The 17,620-nt window shown below is 45.6% G+C and overlaps 1 protein-coding gene across 1 annotated transcript in view; it reads right to left on the minus strand.

Moving 5' to 3' along the window:
- HDAC1 (histone deacetylase 1) overlaps positions 1 to 10,242 on the minus strand; it is a 29,742-nt gene extending 19,500 nt beyond the window's left edge. Inside the window, exons 1-2 of the mRNA XM_084787869.1 lie at positions 10,090 to 10,242; positions 2,091 to 2,203 (exon numbers count right to left, since the gene is read on the minus strand). Coding sequence (XP_084643995.1) covers positions 2,091 to 2,203; positions 10,090 to 10,138 — 162 coding nt within the window. The 5' untranslated portion in view covers positions 10,139 to 10,242. The remainder of the gene's footprint in view (positions 1 to 2,090; positions 2,204 to 10,089) is intronic.
- Positions 10,243 to 17,620: the final 7,378 nt, after the last annotated feature.

Genomic DNA, 17,620 nt, shown 5'->3' on the forward strand with positions numbered 1-17,620 from the left:
TGATTACATTCCATACATGCTAAAAAATAAAGACAGTTCTAGGGATCACAGCCTATGAGTAAGGCTCTTAAGCTTCACTAACAAGAATAAAAACAAAGACAAAATCCTCGGGCCAACATTTTAAACTTAGAAGGTATTATATAATCCAATTTTTCTTTTAAAATTGGAAGTTCAGACAAAATTAGTTAGAGCTGTATCTGGAAACGAAGACACGAATTTACAGAGGCTGGAGACGCAGCTTAGCTGCAAGTTTAGCACCTGAAGACAAAGACCTGTGTTCAGGCCCCTCAGCTGCGCAAAAATAGACACAGTGCACATGCCTGTAAACTTGTAACTCTAGCACATGGGAAAGGGAGGCCAGAGGATCAAAAGTTCAAAGGTCATCTTCAGCTATGAAGCTAGACGGAGGCAGGCCTGAGATACACGAGACCCTGACTACTCTCTCCTTTTTAAAATTTTTTTATTTATTCATTCATTTATTGATTCATTCATTTAGTGTACATTTATTTATTTACTTATTATACAATGCTTTCACTGCATGTACATCTGTACTCCAGAAGAGGGCACCCGATCTCATTATATATGGTTGTGGTTGCTAGGAGTTGAACTCAGGACCTTTGGGAGAGCAGGCAGTGCTCTTTAACCTGAGCCATCTCTCCAGCCCTCTTTGCTTTTTTTTCTCTTCATTTGCTTATTTTTTTTTTGTTTGTGTTTTGTTTGTTTAATTTTTTTGTTTTTTGAGTTTCTCTGTGTAGCTTTGGTTATCCAGGAACTCAATGTGTAGACCAGGCTGGCCTCAACTCAGAAATCTGACTGCCTCTGCCTCCCAAGAGCTGGGATTAAAAGCATGCTCCACCTCTGCCTAGTATGTTCTTTTATTTTTTGTTTTTAATGAGACAGGATTTTATTCTAGCCCAACTCTGCCTGGAACTCATTCAAGACTGTAGCCCAGGCCAGCCTTGACTTCTCAGCAATCATCTGCCTCAGCACCCCAAGTGACAGGACTACAAGTCAATGCTGCCACGCTTAGCTGTGCACTCACTGAAGACTTTTATTATCTCCCAACACCATGTCATCCTCACTTCCGCCTAGGTTCAACCCTTGACCTGGGACACCAGTCTCTTTGTGAATGCTGGACTAATTTTTAGTCATTTCCATTCTTTTTGTGGAGGCAAGGTCTCATGTGCCTGGGCTGGCTTTGAATTGACTCTACTGCTGAGACTGGTCTTGAAATCACAATCCCACCTCCACCCCCCAAAGCTCTAGAATTACAGACTTTCAAATCACCATGTTTATCTTTCTTTCTTTTTTTTTTTTTTTTGCGACAGGGTTTCTCTGTGCAGCCTTGTCTATCCTGGACTCACTTTGTAGACCAGGCTGGCTCCAACTCACAGAGATCCGCCTGCCTCTGCCTCCCAAGAGCTGGGATTAACATTAAAGCTGGATGCCACGACACCCAGCTTCTATTCAGCCTTCTGAGCCTTAAGCCTCCTGAGAAACATTTCATGGCTCCTTCTTCCTTCATTCCTCACCTATCTACCATTAACATTCATTAATTACTACACACAAAGGGCTGGAAAGATGGCTCAGAGGTTAAAAACACTGGCTGCTCTTCCAGAGGTCCTGAGTTCAATTCCCAGCAACCACATGGCAGCTCATAACCATCTATAATGAAATCTGGTACCCTCTTCTGGCCTGCAGGTGTACATGCAGGAAGAATACTGTATAAATAAATAATAAAATAATTACCACACACACAGAGACCTCATAGTAAGCCTTGCTTGTTTACAAGTGTGTATTGACACTAAAGTTCTTAAAAATAGAATCTTTAGTCAGACGGTAGTGGCACACGCCTTTAATCCCAGCACTTGGGAAGCAGAGGCAAGTGGATCACTGTTGAGTTCGAGGCCAGCCTGGTCTACGGACAGCCAAGGCTGCACAGAGAAACCCTGTCTCAAAAAACAAAACAAACACAACCAACTTCATCTACCTGCCAAATAATAGCCACTGAATCAATGAACAGCCAAGAAAGGAAAACAAAGAATGCACACAGGAAACAAGAGCTGCAGGGCAGCACTCCAGGAACTCACATAGATTTCCATTTTTCGGTAGAGACCATAGTTGAGCAGCAAATTATGAGTCATGCGGATTCGGTGAGGCTTCATTGGGTGGCCTTGTCCATAATAGTAGTTTCCAACATCACCTGAAGAAGAGAAGATGTTTTATTTTATTATTTCGGTTTTCTGAGAAAGAGTTTCTCTGTGTACCCCTGGCTGTCCTGTAAACCAAAGTGGCTTCAATCAGAGATCCGCCTGACTCTGCCTCCCAAAGTGCTGGGATTAAAGGCACTGGAGACTACCTCTCCACTTTAAGATTTTTTTTTTCCTTTTCTGGGCTTTTCTCTGTGTAACAGAGCCCTAGACTCACTTTGTAGACCAGGCTGACCTTGAACTCACAGAGATCCACTTGACACTGTCTCCCCTGTGCTGGGATTAAAGGCATGTGCCACCACACATGCCCAACCTATATTTTGTTGTTGTTTGGTTTTTGGTTGTTTTTTTTTTTTTCCGAGACAGGGTTTCTCTGTGTAGCCTTAGCTATCCTGGACTCGCTTTGTAGACCAGGCTAGCCCCAAACTCACAGCAATCTGCCTACTCTGTCTCCTGAATGCTGGGATTACAGGCGTGGGCTACCACACCTGGCTTCCTGCCTAAGATTTTATTTTCAGTTACACAGACATGCCAATGCAGGTGTCTTTGGAAACAGTCAATCTCCTATGAACAGCCTGATCTGGGTGCCGATAACTGAACCCCAGTCCTCTGGACAAGCAGCCAGTGCTCCTAATTGTTGAACAACGTCTCCAGCCCTTAAAGAAGAGAGTTTAGTGACACAGGTAAACACTCTCCCAGGAGAACCCAGCAAACTCCCAGAATACTAATGTTCATTTCTAGTTTCCATGATTCTTTTCCACCTTGAATAAGAGTGATTCCTGGAGACCCTACATAACTTAGCACTTAAAAGTGAATCTAGGCCACTTTTACCCTAAAACACTGGGTAAATCTCCTGGGAAAGAGCAGTGAGGTGACTCATCTCACTGTACCTCTAAGGAATTCCCTCCCACAACAAAGCCCACTCGCTACAGTTGGAATAACAACCAAAGCCTAGAGATAAACCAAATGTCGTTGCCTGGTTCATGTATAGAAACTGCTTCTAACTGGCTGTTGGTCTTTTATACAAACTGCCTGCCATGTTATCACCAATGCACAGCTCATGACATCCCCCACTTGCTAAAAAATTTTTGAATGGCTACTCCTGCCTACAGGTGGAAAGTCAAGATTTGCTCAATCTGGCTTATGCTGCCTAGATTTATATTAATTTGACATAAACTATAGTGTGAGTGGAGGAAATCTCAACTCAAAAAATGCCTCCATAACAAGACTGGGCTGTGGGCCAGCCTGAATAGCATTTTCTTAGTGACTGATGGAGGAGGGCCCAGCCCATAGCAGGCTGTGGGGAGCAAGGCAGTGAGCAGCACCACTCCATGGCCTCTGCATCAGCTCCTGCCTCCGGGTTCTAGCCATGTGAGTTCCTGTCCTGACTTCCTTCAGTGATGGGATACGTGTGAAAGTGTGGCCTCAACACACCCCTTTCTCTCCAACTTGGTTTTTGGTCATGGTGTTTAGTCACAGCAACAGAAACCATAAATAAGGAATTGCCCCTCCCGCTTCATCTGTGGCTGCCCACCAACCATCACCCTGGCTATCTATTTTCTTTTGGAAACAGCCTTGACCATTAGTTCATACAGCACCTGTGACTGTTTTCATATAACCACAGAGCTGAGTAGCTAAGGAACCGCTAGAGACCCGTTTATTATATAGCAAGATAATGCCCAAATTAAACCAGGTATGGTAATCTACAGCTGTAATCCTTGCACCCAGGAGGCTGAGGTGGGAAGCTAAGAGGCCTAGCCTGGGATACATGGTGAGATACTGTCTCAAAAACAGCAGCAGCACTCAGGAGACACAGCAGACAAATCTCTGAATTTGAGGCCAACATGGTCTACATAGAAAGTTACAGGCAAGCCAGGGCTATACCCTATATCAAAAACAAAAACCAAACCCTAACCCAAATACTTAATACCTGGTCCTTCACAGAAAGTGCACTATAAACACACAGATTATCAGCATCACATATATGGTATTTGCCTGGATACAACAAATCCTCAGTTTGAACTGCTCTTCAAGCCTGGGTGTAGAGGAATTTTAAACCAGCAACAAGGCTACTCTGGCTGGAATACAGATAAGCCTTTAGGGCTGGAGAGATGGCTCAGTGGATAAGAGTACTGTCTGCTCTTCCAGAGGTCCTGAGTTCAATTCCCAGCAACTACATGGTAGCTTACAACCATCAATACTGGAATCTAATGCCCTCTTCTGACCTCATGCAGGTGTATATATAGATAGAACACTCATACATAAAATAAATAAATAAAATATTTTTTAAAAAACAGATAAGCCTTTAATCCTAGGAGACAGAAGCAAGCAGATGTCTGAGTTCAAGACCAGCCTGGTATAAAGCAAGTTTCAGGTAAAGAAAAGCTTATGTCCAAGTGTGGTTGGTGGTACATGCCTTTAATCCCAGCACTCAGGAGACAGAGGCAGGCAAATCTGAGTGCCAATCAGTGCTGTTCAGGCAGTTCAGTTTGTGTGTAAATTCAGAGGCAGTTTTGTTTCTGTTTTTTTCCCCCCGAGACAGGGTTTCTCTGTGTAGCCCTGGCTGTCCTGGATTCACTTTGTAGACCAGGCTGGCCTCAAACTCACAGAGATCCATCTGCCTCTGCCTCCCAAGTGTTAGGATTAAAGGAATGCGCCACCACGCCTGGCCAGAAGCAGTTTTACCAGATTTTACAGAGACTGGTTGAAGAAAAGAACAAGTCAGACACAGATAAAGACAAAACCAGAGAATGAGAAGGAGCCAGAAGATTAGAACAGATTGCCTAAATTAGTATGAGGCCAGCCGAGCAACTCAGTGAGAAACAGAGAAGCCAGATTGAATCAGTCAGCTTGGAGAGGAGTTTGAGCCAGAACAGCTGAGTTGAACAAACCGCCAGGGTAAAGAGAACGTCTATTCCTCTGCTTCAGTTGTTGTCTGGGAGGCTAACTGCCTCCTTCTGCTAACCTATCCTAGTCCTGGAAGCCTCTAGCCTCCGTACAATCTAACCTAGGAGCTGGTCAGTGATGGTGCGCACACCTTTAATCCCAGCTCTCAGGAGGCAGAGGCAGATGGATCGCTGTGAGTTCGAGGCCAGCCTGGTCTACAATGAGAGTCCAAGACAGCCAAGGCTACACAGGGAAACCCTGTCTCGATAAACCAAAACAAACAAACAAGAAAAAAACCAATGTAACCTAGGTGTAGAACGTTCTCAGCCTCTGAGACTTACTGCTTAGTAGCTCACCCTTACTTGTTCTTTCTGAGCTCTGGGCTGGCTGGTTCAACTCAGCTGTTCTGGCTCAAACGCCTCTCCCGGCTGACATATTCTATCTGTCTTCTCTCTCTGCCCCTGAATTGCTCTGTTTGACCTCAAACAAACTCCAGCAATCTGCTCTCATCTTCTGGATCCTTCTTATTCACTGGCTCATTTGGTCTTCACCTGAGTCTAGCTTGTTTTCTCTCTCTCTGCAACCTGTCTATTACTATCCTGGAAAAACTGCCCCCTGCTCCTCTGCCTCCCCGGGACCCCTCCCCATTGTGTCGCTCCCTTAAGTAGCTTCCCTTTCCTCTCTGTTCTCAGGAAAGTTGGGAGTATCCTACTACGTCAAATCTTCCTGATTTGTCACCTTTTCTGCCGCTCAACTAGCCGTAACTTTCAACCATGAGTGCTTCCATCTACAAGCTAACTTAATTTTCAGTGTTTGGGATTAAAGGCGTGTACCAACATGTCTGGACCTAAGCTTTTCTCTACCTAAAACTTGCCCTATACCAGGCAGGCCTTGAACTTAGATCTGCTTGCTGCCCTCTCCTGGCTTAAAGGTATGTCTGTATTCTAGCCAGATCACTCAGACCAAGGTCTTTGGGTGTGATCTCTTGCCAGGGCAGCCATTTTCTAAGCGTCCAGGACTACACCTAGAACAGCAGACAAAGGCAGTAAGCCTCCCAGACCAACAATTACTTCAGGTGTACGAAAGTTCAGTTTACAAGCCTGACTTCAGAAAGAACTAGAAAGAGTAAACTTATTTAGTAGTAAGTCTCATAGGCTGAAAACATTCTAGGCCTAGATTAGATTGTACGGACGCTAGAAGCTTCCAGGCCACCTTAGCAGACAATAAGGCAAACTAAGGATACTTTTAAACCTGGGTTAGTTTTCCCTTTAATTTTTATTTTATATTTTATTTATTTTTTTGGTGGGGGGAGAGGGATGTTTCTCTGTGTAGCCCTGGCTGTCCTGGACTCGCTTTGTAAACCAGGCTGGCCTCGAACTCTCAGAGATCTGCCTGCTTCCCCAGTGAAGGGATTAAAGGCGTGTGCCACCACGCCCAGCTTCTCTTTAATTTTTAGAAAACCTATTATTAGTAGTACATGTATGTGACTGAAATGTGTGCGTGCCAAGAACACATGGAGGTCAGGCGACGACTTTTAGGAGTCCGTTCTTTCCTCTTTCCCACAGGTTCTGGAAATCAAACTCAGGCCATCAGCTTTTTGTGGCAAGCACTTCTACTTGGTTTTTAATTTTTTTTTTTTTTAAGATTTATTTATTATGTATACAGTGTTCTGCCTGCATGTCAGAAGAGAGCACTAGATCTCATTATAGATGATTGTGAGCCACCATGTGGTTGCTGGGAATTGAGCTCAGGATCTTTGGAAGAGCAGGCGGCACTCTTAACCTCTGAGCCATCTCTCCAGCCCGTAAAATGTTTTTTGAGTCAGGACCTCACATTGTAATCCAGGCTGGTTAAAAACATCCTATCTCAGCTTCCTGACTGGATAAGGGGTTTATGCTACCACACCCAGCTTGGTATCGTTTCTCCTGCTGAACTATATGCTACAAAGACCAGCTAAGGCTCCAAACGCTTCCCGGTCCAAGTGATTGAACTTTTCAGAAGTTAAGCAGGCCTGGTTAGTTTTTGGATAGAAGAAATCTAGCTGGGCAGTGGTAGCACACACCTTTAATCCCAGCATTTGGGTGGCAGAGGCAGGTAGATCCCTGTGAGTTCGAGGCCAGCCTGGTCTATGAGATTTGGTGCCCTCTTCTGGCCTACGGGTGAACATGCAGGCAAAGCACTGTATACATAATAATATAAATCTTAAAAAGAAAAAAAGAAATATTTTTAAAAATAAAATAAAAAAAGGAAGGGAGCCGGGCATGGTGGCACACGCCTTTAATCCCAGCACTCGGGAGGCAGAGGCAGGCGGATCGCTGTGAGTTCGAGGCCAGCCTGGACTACAAAGTGAGTCCAGGACAGCCAAGGCTACACAGAGAAACCCTGTCTGGAAAAACCAAAAAAAAAAAAAAAAAAAAAAAAAAAAAAAGGAAGGGAAAAGTGATCCATGCCTTTAATCCCAGCACTCAGGAGGCAGAGGCAAGAAGATTGAGTTCAAGACCAGCCTGGACTACAGAGCTGGTTCCAGGACTACCAGGGATATAAAGAGGCCCTAGCTGAGCCGGGCGTGATGGCGCACGCCTTTAATCCCAGCACTAGGGAGGCAGAGGCAGGCGGTTCTCTGAGTTTGAGGCCAACCTGGTCTACAAAATGAGTCCAGGACAGCCAAGGCTGTTACACAGAGAAACCCTGTCTAGAAAAACAAAAAAACCAACCAACAAACAAAAACCTATCTGGGGGAAAAAAGGAAAGAAGGAGGGGAAATTATATAGTTCTATTATATAAAAAAATGAGACAACAGAAAAGCATTCTCTATAAGAAGGAAAAAAATAACTAAACAAACAAAAAAATGAGGCTCCAAGTGTTGTAGCGCATCCCCCCAGCAATGGGGAAGCAGAGACAGGAGGGTCTCTGTGCCAAGGCCAACCTGTTCTACAGAGTGAGTCCAGAACACCCAAGGCTACATAGAGAAACTCTGTCTCGAGAAAAAAAAAAAAACACAAATAAACTCAAGCCTGGTGGCGTGGTACACGCCTTTAATCCCAGCACTTGGGAGGCAGAGGCAAGCAGATCGCTGTGCGTTCAAGTGCAGCCTGGTCTACAAATCTAGTCCAGCTCAGCCAAGGCTACACAGAGAAACCCTGTCTCGAAAAAACAAACAAACAAAAGAGCAGGGGGAAGCTGGAGAGGTGGCTCAGCAGTCCAGAAGACCTGGGTTCAAATCCCAACACCCACATAACAGCTCACCACTCCTGTTCCAGAGGATCTGACCCCTCACACATGCAGGCAAAACACCAATGTACATAAAATAAAAATAAGTAACTTAAAACAGGCTGGGGTGATGGTGCAAGCCTCTAATCCCAGCACTCAGGAGGCAGAAAAGAAGGGATCTCTGAGTGGGAGGCAAGTCTGCTTTACAAGGTGAGTTCCAGGACAGCCACAGTTGCACAGAGACTGTTTCCAAAAATAAAAAAAATAGTAATTTGAAAATAGATCTTCTCCACCCTCTACAACTTGAGTTATCACATCCTTTTCTTTCTTTCTTTCTTCCTTCCTTTCTTTCTGGTTTTTGGTAGATCAGGCCAGCCTTGACTCACAGAGATTTGCCTGCCTCTGCCTCCCTGAGTACTGGGGTTGCAGGCGTGTTCCATCACTCCTGGCTTATCACATCCTTTTCTAAGCTAACTAAAAGTGTTATCTGGATTATTTTTTGTTGACAATTACCAAAATTATCTGTCTTCTAAATTTCAGACCGAAACCCACCGCCTACTGGGTGGCTAGCTAGATGTCCCTTAAACAATCGAACAGTAACTCCTTTTTGGTTTTTTTGTTGTTGTTTGTTTTTTGAGACAGGGTTTCTCTGTGTAGCCTTGGCTGTCCTGGACTCACTATGTAGACCAGGCTGGCCTAGAACTCACAGCAATACGCCTGCCTCCGCCTCCCAAGTGCTGGGATTAAAGGTGAGCGCCACTACGCCCAGCTCCAACAGTTATTCCTAAAGCAAGAAAACAAATCCTGGACAAAGTACTGCACCCAGGAAGATGAGGAGGAAGAAGATTCCTAATTCCAGACCAGTCTGAGCTACACAGTGATACTCTATCTCAAATAAAGGTGCTATTCAGAAGAGTTGCGCTAACAGCAAGGACAGCACAACTCTTCTGGGCCTGGTGAGTAGTAACTCCAGTTTTGGGGCCCTAAACACTGACACACATCTGCTCTCTCAGAATGGGCTGAAAGCCCATCTCTGTGTTCTCCAAAGGTGAACGTCCCCCTTAATCCAACAGTACCACCGAAAGGAACTCGTGACTTTGGCTCCCCCTTCAGACGGGAACTCAAGGCAGGAAATGTGACCCGATGAGCCCTCCAGCCCCAACAGAAACACTACCTAGGACGGGAAAAACTGCCCCACACTGGGTCAATGAAAAGACTGTTTAACAAGTTGCATCTTTCTCCCTGCATCCCCCAGGGAGCCCCATTTCCCAACTAGCAACTGCAGGTCCTACTCAAAGACCTGGGGGAGGGGGTGGGGGAGGGGACGTGCATGGCTAGTCCTGCAGAACTTACAAAAAAACAAAACAAAACAAAAACAGGACACGGGTGGGGGGGGGGATAGGAAAAGATCTTTGTATTCTCAGCAGAAAAAAGATGCCCTGGCCAACCGCCTAGATCATATTATTATTCCCCGGCACCACCAAGGCTTAGCTATCCCACCAGGAGTCCCAGTCCAACTTCACGTCGGATTCCCTGAGACTCTCCACCAACGCGATTACCCCAGGCTACCCACCCCACCCCCGCCTCCGAGATCCCCCCCCCATCTCGGCCTCAGCCTCGACTTCCTCTCCTCAACCTCCTCCCTCAGCCTCGACTTTCCCCTCAGCCTCCCCCTTCAGCCTCGACCTCCTCCCAGGCTCCACCCTCAGCCTCGACCTCTTTCCAGCCTCCACCCGCATCCTTTCCCCCAACGCCCGGCCACCGACGCCAGGCCGCCGCTCACCGTCGTAGTAGTAACAGACTTTTCTCTTGGTGCCCTGAGTCTGCGCCATCTTGCTCGCCGCCCGGCCCTCCCGTCAGTCTGTCCGCCCGCCCGCCCGCGGCTCCTCAAGGCGTCCGACCCGGGGGAGGGGCCAGCCTCGTAGCCCCGCCCTCCCCGCACGGTTTTAACCTATAGCCGCACAGCCCGGGATGCACTCTAACCAATCAGCTTACGCGGGGCCGGGCCCGGAACTCGGCGGGGGACAAGGGCAGCCTAGAGAAGCCGCCGCGGGCCCCCTGGGCCTGTACCAAAGTCCGGGGCGGAGGGGTGGGGGAGTCCGGGGGACGTACCATCAAGTCCCGGGGGAGGGAGACGGCGGCCCCGAAACTCCACAGCCCGGGGTCACGGGTCACAGTGGTGCAGAGGTCTGAGGCGAACTTGCTCGTTTTACGGAGAATACGCGGAGGCTTCCCAGGGAAAGAGACTTGCATAAGGTCACTCAGCTAAAAGAATAGGTTTGGTCTGGAGAGAGAAAGAAGTGACAAGGAACAGATAGAAAATAGCCAGAGGCCTACGGTTCAGGAGCTCCGATGGACTCCTAATGTTAAAACTCCATCTTACTTGGGCGTGGTTGCCCATGTCGTTAATCCCAGCTCTCAGGAGGCAGAGTCAGGCAGATCTCTGTGAACTGAGGCCAGCCTGCACTGCATAGAGAAACACTGCCTCAAAATAAATTAATAAATAAACAAACAAACAAATAAATAAATAAATAAAACTCCCGCCATTTTACAGGTAATGCTGAAGAGCTTCTGAAGTCTTTGTGAGTTACTCAACGCTACACATTAAATTCCATTTCCAATTAATGCATATTAAAAACAAACAACCCTACGTGCACGAGCACTGTGACAAAGTAGCAGAACTTGTTTTGGTATTTAATGTATTGGACGGAGTACTCTCTTGCTATAGCACGGAGGGGGGGGGGAGAGGGGCGGTAGGGGGGGCGACGGGGGAGGGAGATCAGGGGACATCCTGCAAGAGTCAGAAGTTGGTTCTCTGGTTCTCTCCTTCCACTACTTTAAGACCACGGGATTGAACTCATGGCATCAGGAATGATGGCAAACACTTTTATGCTCTAAACCATCTCACCTTCCCAGAACTTAATTTTTCTAAACTCAAAGCTCGCCCCACCCTACGCAGTCACCCAGGATAAGTGGGGAGCCTAGATGGGGGAATGAAATTATCCTGTCCTTAGGACAGCACGTTGTCCTTCTCTTTCTTTTTTGTTTTTGTGTTTGTTTGTTTGTTTGGGTGGTTGGTTTTTTGTTTGTTTGTTTGTTTGTTTTTAGAGACAGGGTTTCTCTGCATAGCCCAGCCCTGGAACTCACTGTAGACCACCAGCCTGGCCTCCAACTCACAGCTGCTGCCTCTACTTCCTGAGAGCTGGGTTTTTTGTTTTTGTTTTGTTTTTTCTGAGTGCTAGGTTTTTTTGTTTTTGTTTTTTTTCTTTTCTTTCTTTTTTTGGTTTGTTTTGTTGTTGTTGTTTGGTTGGTTTGGTTTTTTTGGTTTTTCAAGACAGGGTTTCTCTGTGTAGCCTTGGCTGTCCTGGACTCACTCTGTAGCCCAGGCTGGCCTTGAACTCACAGAGATCCACCTGTCTCTGCCTCCCAAGTGCTGAGATTAAAGATGTACACCACCACACCCAGCTTTTTTTGTTTTTGGTTTTGTTTTTGTTTTTTGTTTTGTTTTGTTTTGACACAGGGTTTCTCTGTGTATCCTTGGCTGTCCTGGACTCCCTATGTAGACCAGGCTGGCTTCAAATTAACAGAGATCCACCTGCCTCTGCCTTCCAAGTGCTGGGATTAAAGGCATGCACCACCATACCCGGCTGTTTTTGTCTTTTCCTTAGTGCTGGATTCAAAGGCATTCACTACCCCTCACTACCCCTACCCAGGCCAAGACAGCAAAAAAAAAAAAAAAAAAAAAAAAATTTAACCTGGATACTACTAACGGTTTGAAACAAAATTCTTTGTTATGGGGGCTGCCCTATGCATTATAGACGTTGGTTGTATAGACGTTGGTTGCCGCGCTTGGCCTCCTTAGATGCCACTAGCAACACACATACACACACATACACACACACAACACACACACACACACACCCCTACTGTGACACCCAAAATTCTCTTTGTTTTAAATTTACTATTTTTTTTTCCAGACAGAGTTTCTCTGTGTAGCCCTGCCTGCCCTGGACTTGCTTTGTAGACCAGGCTGGCCTCGAACCCACAGAGATCTGCCTGCCTCTCTGCCTCACTGCCCAGCCCCAATATTGTCTTGAAGTATCCAGATGAGGGATGTAATCATCTCCCAAGCTCCTACAGAACCACTACACCAGATCTTGAATCCATCAATCGTCAATTACTGATCTACTAAAAGGCTCTGTGCTGGCCTTTGTTTGTTTTGATTTGGTTTGGTTGGTTTGTTTTTGTTTTTTCTTAAGACAGGGTCTCTGTGTGATAGCCCTGGCTTTCTTGGAACTTTCTTTGTAGTCTGGACTGGCCTCACAGGGGTTTGCCTGTCTCCCAGTCTCAAATGCTGGCATTAAAGGCTTGTGCCACCACGTCCTACTTTTTTTTTTTTTAAACCACAATAGCTAGGCATAGTGGCACATGCCTTTGCCTTTAATCCCAGCACTGGGGGTAGATCTCTCTTCATCAAAGCTAGCCTAGTCTATATAGTGAGTTCCAGGACAGCCAGAGCTACACAATGAGATCCTCTCCTGGGGGAAAATAAAAGAAACAGAAAGAGAAAAAGTATTTTGCTGAGTGCCTTCTGAAAGCCAATACTATAATGAGTTTGCTACTCTTCTGTATGCCTACAGTCAATAAAACACATTTTTTGTTTGTTTTTTTGTTTTCTTCTGTTGGGTTTCTTTGAAGTTTGGACCTTGCTTTGGACCTAGTTTAGTCCCAAAATTTTCCTTCTGGATGTGTAAGATGCAGTCTACCAATGTGTTAAAGATAAGTGCCAAAAAGGCTGGTGTGATGATGACGGCTCGTTGGTTAAGAGCCCTGGGTAGATCTATTTTGGTTCATAAGTGTGATGATTGGGTACTCATGCCTTTGTGTGATATGTGCCGCCCATTGAACCTTGTTACCACGTGGGCACACTACCCATCTGTCATGAAAGGGGGGGAAAAAGGGGCTGGAGAGATGGCTCAGAGGTCAAGAGCACTGACTGCTCCTCCAAAGGTCAGGAGTTCAATTCCCAGGAACCACATGGTGGCTCACAACCATCTACAATGTGATCCAATGCCCTCTTCTGGCATGCAGGTGTACTTGCAGACAGAGCACTGTATACCTAGCAATAAATAAATAAATCTTTTTAAAAAAACAAAGCCGGGCCTGGTGGCGCATGCCTTTAATCCCAGCACTTGGGAGGTAGAGGCAGGTAGATCGCTGTGAGTTCGAGGCCAGCCTGGTTTATAAAGCAGGTCCAGGACAGCCAAGGTTACACAGAGAAACCCTGTCTCGAAAAACCAAATATATAATTAATTAATTAATTAAATTTAAAATTAAAAAAAACAGAGCCCTGAGTACTTTCTTGGAGGATCCAAGTTCAAGTCCCACCACCAATATGGTGGCTTTTTTTGGTTTTTGGTTTTGGTTTTTTCCGAGACAGAGTCTCTCTGTGTAGCCTTGGCTGTCCTAGACTTGCTTTGTCGACCAAGCTGGCCTCTAAATGACTGACAGCGATCCCCCTGCCTCTGCCTCCCGAGTCCTGGGATTACAGGCATGAGCCTGGCTCACACGCTCACTTACAACTATTTCTAACCCTAGTTCCAGGGAATCTGAAGCCCTGTAGGCACCAGGGATCCTTTCAAGAGCTGGGATGGGCCTGGTGTGAGGGTGCGTGCCTTTAATCTCATTGCTTGAGAGACAGTCCGGTCTCTAAGAGATAAAAGCATAGTGGCACATGCCTTTAATGACAGCACTGGGGAAGCAGAGGCAGGTGGATCAATGTGAGTTCAAGGCCAGCCTGGTCTAGAGACTGAGTCCAGGACAGACAAGGAAGGCTACACAGAGAAACTCTTTCTTGAAAAACCAAAAAAAAAAAAAAAAAAAATAAGTGAATATTTTTATTTATAAACTATTTATGATTTATTATTGATTTATAAATTCTTACTAAACATTTATTTATTAATACAGTATTCTGCCTGCATGTGTGCTTGTTCACCAGAAGAGGGCACTAGATCTCATGTGGAAGAACAGCCAGTATTCTTAACTACTGAGCCATCTCTCCAGCTCAGGAAGTTTGGGTTATTGGGTTTTGTTTGTTTGGTTGGTTTATTTTGTTTTTGTTTTTCAAGACAGGGTTTCTCTGTGTAGCCTTAGCTGTCCTGGACTCACTTTGTAGACCAGGCTGGCCTCGAACTCACAGTGATCCACCTGCCTCTGCCTCTCAAGTGCTGGGATTAAAGGCGTGCCCTGCCACCACCGCCCAGCTTAAAGTCAGAATTTTATTTTATTTTTTAAACATTTATTATTTTATTATTATTATTTATTTATTTATTTATTATGTATACAGTATTCTGCCTGCACACCAGAAGAGGGCACCAGATCTCATTATAGATGGTTGTGAGCCACCATGTGGTTGCTGGGAATTGAACTCAGGGCCTTTGGGAGAACAGTCAGTGCTCTTAACCTCTGAGCCATCTCTCCAGCTCAAAGTCAGAATTTTAAAACTTAAACTCCAGGGGCTGGAGAGATGCTTCAGAGGTTAAGAGCACTGTCTGTTCTTCCAAAGGTCCTGAGTTCAATTCCCACCAACCACATGGCAGCTCACAACCATCTATAATGAGATCTGGTACCCACTTCTGGCTTGCAGACACACATGTGTACAGAACGCTGTATAAATAATAAATAAGTAAATCTTTAAAGAAAATAAAACTTCGACGGGTGTGGTGGCACATGCCTTTAATCCCAGCACTATGGAGGCAGAGAAACCCTGTCTTGAAAAGACAGAGATTGAGTCCAGGACAGCTAAGGCCATACAGTCTCAAAAAAGTAAAATAAAATAAAATTATAACTCTCAAGCCAGTGTGATGGATTACTAAGCAAAGACTTGCCTATTGCTAAGCTAGATGACCTACATTTGATCCTCAGGGCCCAGGTAGGAAAGAGACAAAAGCAACTCCTGAGGGCTGTGGCACACACACTAATAAATATATAAAATGTAATTTAAAATGTGAAGAATTTGTAACTCTGCCCCAAATACGACCATCTCTCATTGTTCTCCTAATATACACCGATTATACTATATCTTTTTATATATTCTCTTATTAAAATTAAGCACTTTAGCCGGGCGTGGTGGTGCACGCCTTTAATCCCAGCACTCCAGAGGCAGAGGCAGGTAGATCTCTGTGAGTTCAAGGCCAGCCTGGTCTACAAAGTGAGTCCAGGACAGCCAAGGCTACACAGAGAAACTCTGTCTCAAAAATAAAATAAAATAAAATAAAATTTGAAAAATTAAGCACTATAAGATGTGAAAGGCTGTGTGTGTGTGTGTGTGTGTGTGTGTGTGTGTGTGTGTGTGTGTGTGTGTTGAGACTTTAGATGGGTCTCGTAGTCCATAATTCACTTTGTAACTGAGGATGACCATCTGGCTTCTACTCCCCAATAGATTATGGTGTGCTACCACATGGGATCACAGGCTTGCCAGCCCACTTGGCTTCTGTGTAGAATTTATCTATCATAAAATCTAGGGATGGCTAGAAACATGCCGGGAACAGTAAATACCAATAATTACTTATTAAATGAACATTTCCAGTACCTGCAAATATCTTGGAGGTTAATTAAAGCCTATCTAAGGCCAGCCCAGGCTACACAGAGAGACTCTGTCTCAAAAGAACAAGCAACCAAACAACAAATAACATATATATACACACATACATATACACACACACACACACACACACACACACACACACACACACACATATATATATATATCTCTTGTGGTGACTCAAGCCTTTAATCCCAGCAGTAGGGAGGCAGAGGCAGGTGGATAGGTGGATCTTTATGTGTTTAAAGCCAGTCTGGTCTACTGGTGATGGTGGTGCCCACCTTTAATTCCTGCACTTAGGAGGGAGGCAGAAGCAAGCAGATATCTGTGTATTCGAGGCGAAGCTGGTCTTCAGAGTGAACTTCCAGGACACCCAGGACTATACAGATAAACCCTATCATGAAAAAAATAAAAGTTTCTGCGTGTGGTGGTGCACACCGGTAATCCCAGCACTCTGGGGGCAGAGGCAGGCAGATCTCTGTGAGTTGGAGTTCAGCCTGCTCTACAAGATGAGTCCAGGACAGCCAGGGCTATTACACAGAGAAACCGTCTGGAAAAACTGGGAGGGGGAGTGGGGGGTGGGAGGAATGTATATCTGAAGACAAACATAGCCTTTTACTTAGTTTTGGTTTTGAAACAGAATCTTACTCTATATCCTGGAATTCACTATGTGGCCCAGCATGACCTCAGACTCATGTTGATCTTCCAGCCTTACCCTTGGAATGCTGGGATTACAGGCAGGAGCCACCACACCCTGATTAAATATGGCCCTTCAAACGAGTAGCTGTAAAAAAGGAAAAAGACTGTCGGCCTTATATAAAAGGGAGGATGGGCTATAACACACTCACACTTGCCTCTTGGGAGGCATCAAGTACAGAGGCCTTAGACAGGTGAGGAATGCTGGCCCAGGCCAGAGAGTCAGGGGCAGAGATACTTGTTGCTAAACCTGAGGATAGTGGAAAATTTACTTCATTCTGATGTTTCTGCCAGATATATAACAGCCTTACTACATTTCCCACTATACCTGAGGACCTGAGTCGGCTGCCCCGAGTCCCACATGGTAGGGAGAACCAACTCCTAAGGTTGCCCTCTGTCTCCACAGATGCATCATGACAGTCACATCTACACATGTATGTACGTACACACACACACACAAAGGTTGTTTGTTTTTTTTAATGTAACAGATGCCACCGGGCGTCATGGCACACGCCTTTAATCCCAACACTCCGGAGGCAGAGGCAGGTACATCACTGTGATGTGAGTTCGAGGCCAGCCTGGTCTACAAAAGGAGTCCAGGACAGCCAAGGCTACACAGAGAAACCCAAAACAAAACAAAAAAGTATCAGATGCCAGGCACAGGGGCACATACATTAAGCATTCAGGATGTAGTCAGATCTCTGTGAGTTAAAGGGCCAGCTAGCTAGGGTTATATAATAACTTATTTCAGAGGGGGGGGGAGAGGTCACAAAGCTAACACCTCCATTTGAAGCGGTCTCCAGAACTCTTCCTCCCCCCCTCCCCCCCCCCCCCCCCCGCATCACCATGGTTGGAAAAATGTCAGACGTCCACTTATCCCAACTCTGACCCCAAAACAGGGTGACCCAGTTTTCATCTTGTTTTGTTTGTTTCTCAGATGAAATACACCTTAGGAATACTGGCCACTCCTGCCTCAGGGAAATTAGGATAAGAGATCTTCCAGCAACCAACAGAT

This window comes from Acomys minous (genome assembly GCF_964271855.1).
Source record: "Acomys minous genome assembly, chromosome: 6".
NCBI classification, from domain to species: domain Eukaryota; kingdom Metazoa; phylum Chordata; class Mammalia; order Rodentia; family Muridae; genus Acomys; species Acomys minous.